General features: G+C 28.4%; 1 protein-coding gene and 1 long non-coding RNA gene across 2 annotated transcripts in view; one reads left to right on the forward strand and one right to left on the reverse strand.

The window, feature by feature from the left end:
- LOC111636467 overlaps positions 1–9,179 on the reverse strand; it is an 86,095-nt gene that overhangs the window by 42,682 nt on the left and 34,234 nt on the right. The gene's annotated exons all lie outside the window — the stretch shown is intronic.
- The window catches only part of LOC111636465 (fibroblast growth factor receptor 3-like), a 48,183-nt gene that overhangs the window by 10,975 nt on the left and 28,029 nt on the right, over positions 1–9,179 (forward strand). Inside the window, exons 3-7 of the mRNA XM_023381725.1 lie at positions 1,150–1,301; positions 1,454–1,577; positions 5,836–6,023; positions 6,390–6,522; positions 7,532–7,746. Coding sequence (XP_023237493.1) covers positions 1,150–1,301; positions 1,454–1,577; positions 5,836–6,023; positions 6,390–6,522; positions 7,532–7,746 — 812 coding nt within the window. The remainder of the gene's footprint in view (positions 1–1,149; positions 1,302–1,453; positions 1,578–5,835; positions 6,024–6,389; positions 6,523–7,531; positions 7,747–9,179) is intronic.

Here is a 9,179-nt window from a genome sequence, read left to right on the forward strand (position 1 = left end):
CAACGTTAGCAAATTTAATAATGTCTTTATTTTTCACGATTGTCGATATCGTCGTTCTCGGAATACGGAATGCAACAGTTAAATCTCGTTAAATCTCGAACACGCGTGCCACCTTCATATTTCTCAACAATCTCTTTTTTCAGTTCCATTGTGATTCTAGTCATTTTTTATTTTTCTGTTGCCCTTTTGCAATTCATGATTAATAAAAATAAAATGTTACTTACAAATTAAAATCAGAAGAAATTTAACAAAGTTATAAACCGTAGCACCGTGAATGTCTAGTCTAGTGTAGTACACCGATAGTTCTACTTGTTCATAGATGGCGCGTATAATTGAATTAAGTCGTGTACTGAACAAAAGTCGTTTACCGAGCAAAATTTGTTTCGTCCAAACAGGACGTATTCTAAAGCAGACGTATACTGAGGTTCCACTGTATTTATATTTGTGTTTTTATAATTGTAAAACTTGTTCTAGAATCTCAGACTTGATGAAAGTGGAATTTCCTTAAAATATTTTTTATTAACACTAAATTTTGTATCATTCATAACAAATTCAAATGGAAGAATTAGAAAATGATTATTGGCATTCAAATCATTTTGAAATAATGAATTATTTCATATCTAACACATAATATACATCCTTTGAAATTCATTTTATAGGTTATATAGAATTCATTTTATTTGTTATATCTTATTTTATCTTAAATAATCTCTGAAATTATATATTAATGCTATATAAATAAATGTTAATTTTACAAATGTTAAAAGTAATTAAAATATCAAGTGTGTTGAAAACAATTTACAAATACACAGCTATAAAAGAGGAAGTAACTCAAGCTAAAAATGGTATTTTCAGACTTTCCTTCTATTGGGAAAGTATAANAGTCGTTCCAATCACAGCCCGACACGTGTCAAGTTTACGGACTACGGCTGATTGAAAGGTTTTCTTCCATAAAATTAATCGATTCTACACTAATCCGACTCAACATTTCCAAAATACGTATATTTTTTCGTAGTTTTATAGGAATCGTAATTATAGGGGGGGTCGACTGTATATAAATTTGAAATACTATATTTATTTACTTTGTCCAATACTAGAAAATATAATTTATTAATTAAATTTATAAACATAGTAATATTTTGATTTTAGCTCCTTATTTTGTTCATCAAAGAATGATTCAGCTAATAGTGAAACCTGCTGCAAGTTCTGTTACCTTGAAATGTCAAGCTGCTGGAAATCCTCCACCTAAGCTAGTATGGGTAAAAAATAATAGACCTGTGACTAGAAAGTTAAACAATAAGGTGAATATGTTGCCAAATCTGTAAATAACTAAATAAACTGCCAATAATTTTGTAACAAAACTATGATTCGTAAAAGCAGTATTCTGATAATTTTTAAACTTTTTCATATTTATTACAAATTTTAATTAAAGAATAATGTGTATTTTTTTTAGGTAACATACAAGAAATGGTCAATGCAAATGGATAATTTAATGTCATCTGATGCTGGAAATTATACCTGCATTGTTTCAAATGCTTTAGGAAGTATTAACTTCACATATACATTAGAAGTTCAAGGTAATATATTAAATATAAATTTGAATTATTTTGGTGAGATTTTATATATGGCAGTTAAAATTAAATTTAATAATTATAAATGATGTTTTTGATTCCATCAATTGCAATATTATATGCTGCACTGTTGGTAATATCCAGATACACTTTGTTGATAGTGAATGAGCTTGTCATAAATCTTACTATAGACTCATAGAACTGTGATGAGGCCATACCTTGAATAGAAATAGAAAATGATTGATCAAGAGAGTTAGAACACCAGTGCATATTGATGATAGGGTTCCATATAAGCAGTTATTCCATATCTGTTATTTCAGCAACCTGATTCTCATTGATATAGTGATTTTATTAACTCACAGGATACATATTCAACCCTTAATGGCTAATAAAGACTTGCTTGTAAAGGATCAATGCACCTCATTTGACCTGATGCTACTGCCACTGCTGATCCTCTTTGGATGTCATTGTACCTCATAAAGCCTATTGCTTTCTTCCTCAGCTTACTAAGCCATCTTGTACATATGCTTCTGTATGCGTTCTTTTATTGTGATTGTACTTTGTACAGTTTGTTTAGAAGATAACCCACTGTTAAATACCCGTAATAAAATATTCACGTTAGTGTTATTGATAGTGATGTGTTGTTCAATATATGAAAAAATAGATTTAAAGCTGTAATATTTTCAACATTTATAAAAATGTTTTCCTCAAGAGCACATTGTAGAATGACAGATACATTACAGACAGATCAAATCCAAATATGGATTGTATCAAATAAAGTTTTAAAAACTTTATTTGATACAATCCGTATGTATCAAATAAAGTTTCTAAAACTTTATTTGATATATTCGGATTGTATCAAATATCTAACCAGAAAGAAAAATGTAATAAAAACACTTTAAAATTTGCTATATTTATATAGTTAAAAGTGCTAAAACAAAATTTACATATTAAATCATTTAAGGCCAGCCAAAACTCAAGTGGAAGCATGGTATGATTGTTAACTGTCTAATCAGTAAGGTTTCCTATATGAAAACTTTCTGGGTCAGGTATACTCCTAAGTAAAGCAACATCCAAATGTGGGATAAAACCATCTTTCAAACTGTATTTTGTTAGCTCAATATTCATGTTAGTGTTATTGATAGTGATGTGTTGTTCACTGATTTGTTTTTTAATCTGCATTATAGCAACATCAATATAGTAAAGGATATAGTTATGGGTAGGAGACAGGTGGGGATTGCTGGATGTTCCAAAGTGTGATGAGGTGTCCCGTGCATGATTACTAATCTCTTTAAAGTAATTAATGGGGGCAATTAGTAGTAAGTACCTTTATATTTTTTAAACAGTGTAACAAGTTTTAAAGAAATTTGTGTGATGTAAGGGATAGACATAGAATAGTATATTTAGTGTAAGCAAAGAAGGAAATTGCAGGCTTTATTATATATATAACTAAACTTGCTAAACTATTGTAGCCATAATATCTAACTCCTTCTGTAACAGTTTTGAAAAAAATGTCAAGAGGGTATGCTCTGTGAATTATAGCCATATTCTTGTATTTTAGCAGTTGGAAAGTTACACAGATGATGATAGATAAGGCATTAAACTTGAGTATATGTCGTATGCCAAGCTACTGACACTACAAAAAATAGATAAATCTAAAAAGATGATTTTATGTAGTTTTAGTTTCAGCTGCTAAATTTGATGGAGAGATAAATACTATTGAGCTTACAAACAAAAGCATTACTTATCACAAGTTCCTATGCTATGAGCATGTCATTTGCATAAATGAGGTATATAATGCTGGGTATATTATGGAAACAAGGAATATCTTATGCTCTAAATTTTGCATTAAAAGTTCTACTAATTCATAGGATAAAGGGGACCAATGATCCTAGGTCTTGCTTCTGTAATTGAATAGTGTGTATACAAAATAGTTGTTGTAACAATGAGGTCAATTGCCCCTCTAACCCATAGAATGACATGTAGGAGAAATTTTTATTTAAAAGTATAATTTTGATAATCATAGTAAGTTTGAATGTAGGTACTGTTGGAAACAAAGAAACATCATCAACTTTGTGGAAAGCATCATTGGCCATAGATTGATTAAGTCTAGCTATTGTTTTTCTTTTGTATCCTTGGTGAAAGTGCATATTGAATGATCCTTGATAATGTTCCAAAGGCCATGTTTCAAAAGTTAATTTTTCTCCTTGGCAAACTTTTTTTTGCTGAAGTGACATGCACTTTGTATATGACTATTGTATTCTGCTTCCCTGTATGTATTTATGTTTTTGTACATTTATATATTTTGATTTTGTATTTCATTCATTGTTTTTCTACATACTTTTATTTATTGTGTACTGTATACAATCTTTGATATTAATGCCAGCAATACCTTGAAAAACTGGGAGTGCATTCTGTACTTTTCTGTAAGTAAAATGAATGACTAAATGATATGATATGCAAATATAAAGTGAAAAGGACTGAATCTGTCAAGAAATGATCCAGTAAACTCTGAAGCTAACAGAACATTACAGAGATTTCTTTAAAGGACTGTAGAACTCTGCAATTCTTTATTGGTGTTTTATAAATAAGATTAATAACGATTTAACTACATTACATGTTTATTTTACTTTAATGTATTTGTTGGAATTGGAATACCAGCATTTCTCAAATAAATAAGTCAAGTTCAAATATACTTCAGAGTCAGTTAAATTTAAAAACTTAATGTATATTGAAAATAAACGTATGTACAGTTACAATTAAAGTTCACATATAAGAATTACAAACATTAGATATTAACAAAGTTCAAGGTAATCATCCACTGCAACAGGTCCGTCGGAAAAGCACCTTGCGACGCACAAATTCAAAGTCCACAACAATACAACAAGATGAAGCAATCTTCTACAACAGCTTAGGCGAACTCAGGTCAGCGTGAGTTCACTTCCTATGTCCGAAGCAAACTGATCTTCCCGCCAGAACTTCAATGCTTTTATAGGATTGAAACAGAATTGGAGTCCACCAATCAGCATTTACCAGCTCTATAAGACGTCCGCCGATGGTCTGATGTCTTTTAACCAATGAGCGGTCGAGTCTTCAAAATGGTCTGATCGCCATTTCTATGGCGACAACGGTTGTTCATAAAAAAGCGGGAAAACTGAGTGCCAGACGATTTTTCCATCCCGACAAAATAAAAATTATTAGTTTTCTTAAATATTTAATATAGTTTCCTTAAGCACTCAAGCAATTTCTCTAGTCACTCAACTTATGTAGACTATTGGAACTAATGTGTGCAACTATAAAATGCACAAAATGCTGTGTGATCAGGGCTACTATGGATGTGCAGCTGTCCATAAGAGGTTAATCATACAACTAATGACACATGCTGATTAGCATCATGTGTGAAGTGTTGATCTTGAACCATATACCAATTGTACACCATATTTTTCCATTAGTTTATGTTTTGGATAGATGACTCATAATCATGAATTTGCAGTCTGAGGGTCATTTCTGCACGTGACAGATGCAGAAGATAAGTAATGTTCTAATAATTAAGTTTAACAGAAACAACATAATGATTTGGCTTAAGCCTATTAGTCATTTTGAACAAAGGTTAATGTTAGACTATACCTAGATGTCCTGACAATTATGCAATACAAATGTTGTTCTAACTCTTTGGGAGAGGCCTTTATTTATCACCAGGACAACACACCATATCAAGTTGTTAGATTGGTTTTGAGAACATACACATTGAAAATTAGGCTGACCAGTTTGGAATCCTGACCTATAGGGAATATCTGGGACAAATTGAATTATGTATGTGTGCATGAAGAGATTGCTCTAAGAACAAAGCTTAACTAGTCATTGCTTTGAAAGTTGAATGATGGAACATACTAAGATATAGATTAGTATGTTGTTCATGCCAACTAATATTAATAAGCAGTAAAACTCACTGTGTGAGTTTTACTGCTTATTAATACTAAGATATTTTCAAAAAACTTGGGGAAACATGCCACAAAAACAATCAGAGACAGACTTCTTTAATATTACATATAAATTCATATATTTAAATATGTATATAGAACATAATTACTTTTCAGATCTCGTTGAAAAATTTTTTTTCATTATGAAAAGTTATTTAAATGCATTGAAGTTTTTAACATTTATTTTCAATTTTACATATTTTTAAGTTACTTTTAAATATACTAGTTGTTGATTATGTTCATTTTGAATAATTATATTCATTCAAATGACTTTTTAATTACAGAAATTGTTCCACATAAACCCATTTTTAAAGAAAATTATCCATCCAATAAAACTGCTTATTTGGGTGAAACAGTTAAATTTCAATGTCTTTTTATAAGTGGATTTCATCCATTTGTGATGTGGGTAAAGCGTTACAGTATTAATGGCACCTGGGATGATGATGGAATGCCTTATGTGAAAATATTACGGGTAAAATTTTTATATTTTATTGGAGTTATGTAATAATTTTGATTTGAGTAAATTTATTTTAGCAAAGTGAAAAAATCTTCATTATTGAATAAAAATTGCATATTGATAATACAAAAATCAAAAACATAGATTATTATTCTTTTCTTGAACTTGTAAATTAACATTGCTTATTGGTTATGACTAAACATTTTATAATTCAATATATGCACTTTTTAATCATATGAAATCAAAAAATTAAATCTTGCAATAAAAGATTAAATAATTGTTTTATTATATTTTTGCTATCTGGAAATAAATGGTAAGTGAGATAGATAAATTTTGAATCCAAAAATAATATAAGATTTTATATGTTTGTTAAAATTTCAGAATAATACTGTGCCCAATCCTAATGTGTTAATAATTGAAAATGTTACATATGATGATGCAGGATGGTATACTTGCATAGCTACTAATACTTTAGGAAGTAGTTACCGGAATGTTTGGTTGGAAGTTCTTTCCCGTAAGTCTTTCATTTTTCAGTTAAAATTATTTAAACATGCTATTTTTTTACAAGTAAAATGTTAAGTGATTAATCTTAATCTATTAATTTTTCCTGACAACAACTTTGTTTTAAATAATTATGACAACTTATCTTGGCCGTATTTCTTTATGAAGCAAGAGTGTAGCGAAATGATGTCATGAGCAGTGTTGTCCAATTAGAAACCAGTTTCAGTGTGTTTGCTGTAAAGCGCTTCTCGAGCACTGCATAAAGAAACGCAGGGCTTGATATGCAAGGCTAATTTCTACACAAAAAAAAAAACATGAAATTGATATGAACACACAAATAAGTTGGATAAATCTGAACAACTAGCTGTATACAGCAAAATATTTGCTGAAAAAATTATTGTTAAATAAGAAATAAATAGGAGAAATGAAAGAGCAAATAAATTTATTTATGTAAAATTTATTATTGTAACTTAGAAAATTTCTTGGTATGTGACATTTTTTCATATAAATATCTTTACAGTTAAGTATTTATTTCTGCATGCAAATTAAGTTGACAATATTTAATCAAATGTGGTTTTCTTTTTTTTTTTTTTTTTTCTTTCTTACCTACCTGTAAGAGTTCTTTATTTATGTGCCAATTTATTCAAAACAAATATAATTCCTCCCGACCAAAATTTAATTTAAAGTAATCTTTCTGTTAACAAAAAATTAAAAAAATAATTGGAAATTGATGAAAGAATGTCAACTTGAAGTTATTTTCAAAAGTGTTTTTATGCTGGACAGGAATTTGTTCAATAATTGCAGGGATAAATGTAGAAAGGCAGTGAGGAGTGCCAGTAGGACAAGAAAATATTAGGAATATTTTTGTTTCTAATTATTTTAAATAAAAAAAATATAGCTATTTTTCCATATTTGAAAAAATGAAATTATTTTTGTTACCTGATATTATACATATGATTATGCATGTGTATGTATGGTTATATTTTACTTATAACTCATTGTTTATTTTGTTGTTAATATAGCTGAAAATGAAATGGATAATGCACATTACAATGATCTATCTGGAAATATTAGTTATACATCAATATGGATTATCGTATCAGTTGTAATTTCAATTTTCATTAGTGCTGTGGGTATCTATGCAACATATCAATGTCGTTTGGTTCAACAGAAAAAGAAGATCAGTTTAATTTCTCCTCACATGACTATAAAAAAGAAAATAATTTTAGAACATCAAGTAAGATTTATTAAAATTATATGATGTGGAAAATTGATTGTAATTCTTATACTGTTCCATTTTATTTAACTGCTAAATCTCTTAATTTTATTAATGATTTTAAATTACTCAATTCAAAGTAATATTATTAAGTTAATAGTAATAAAATTACATTTGTGTTGTAATAACTGAATTGAGTAATATTTCTTTGTGTTTTTATATAATAAATATGTTTAGTTATATATACCGTATTTTCCTAAAATTTAAATTTGTTTTTTGAAATTTTAAAGTTTAATATGAACAACTTATTTGATTTACATTTTAAATTTAAAAAGCTTCTAGAAACAACTTTCATCATATAGATTTAAACAGATTGATTTTAGACAACAATTCTAAAAATGACTTTAAAGAAATATAAATAAATTATTCCATATTTATTTTTTACATGTTAGTTTGAAAATCCTTCAGCAGTATAAGATGATGAAAATAAAACTTCCCCAAATCAAAATTTAGACATTTTTATAAGATGTTTAAAAAAGTATACTTTTCTAAATCACATCTTAAAAAGTTCTAATGCAACTTGTCAAAATATAAACTTAATTACAGTATTTTTTTTTTTACTGATGTCTCTTTTTAATTAATTTATGGGGGTTTTTAAGTAGTTTTTTATTTTTAATTTATTTATAAACTCTTAAAACTTTTAAAATAATTAAACATATTTATGTTTTAATTGGCATTTATATTCATTTCTTATGTATTTTATACTAAAGCTGTGTTTATGTATATGTTGTATCTCTAATATTAATTTTATTCTTTAATTTTCTCACCAAATCTGTGTTGATATTCTGAATATTTATACTAAATAAGAATTGTTTTGTTTTGATTTTGTAAAAAACTAAAGCAATTGTTCTTAATCATAATTTTACTGCTAATTATTTAAATATACAGTGGAACCTCGGTATAGAACCTTAATCCGTTCCTGGTGTTTGGACTTATACCAAATAGGACGTATACCAAACCAACCTTTTCCATAAGAAGTAATGTAAAATAATTAATCCATTCTCATGTAAAAAAAATGGCTGGCTTTAAACACCTCCCTTTCCTTGCTAGTTTCTGCTTGATTTTTCATGAGATCAGCATGTATCCTTTTAACTTTCTCGCAAATAATTTCTTCCGATACGCTGTCGCCAGCACACTGTTTTTCAGTTATCCAAAGCAAAAGCAATTTCTCGACATGATCTAATGTCTTCGATCTCTGTTTAGAAATTGATTTAACCCCTTTCGCAACGTTAGCAAATTTAATAATGTCTTTATTTTTCACGATTGTCGATGTCGTCATTCTCAGAATACTGAATGCAACAGTTAAATCTTGTTAAATCTCGAACACGCGTGCCACCTTCATATTTCTCAACAATCTCTTTTTTCAGTTCCATTGTGATTCTAGTCATTTTTTT

This window comes from Centruroides sculpturatus, unplaced genomic scaffold (genome assembly GCF_000671375.1).
Source record: "Centruroides sculpturatus isolate CEXI.00-Female unplaced genomic scaffold, Cexi_2.0 scaffold964, whole genome shotgun sequence".
NCBI classification, from domain to species: Eukaryota; Metazoa; Arthropoda; class Arachnida; order Scorpiones; family Buthidae; genus Centruroides; species Centruroides sculpturatus.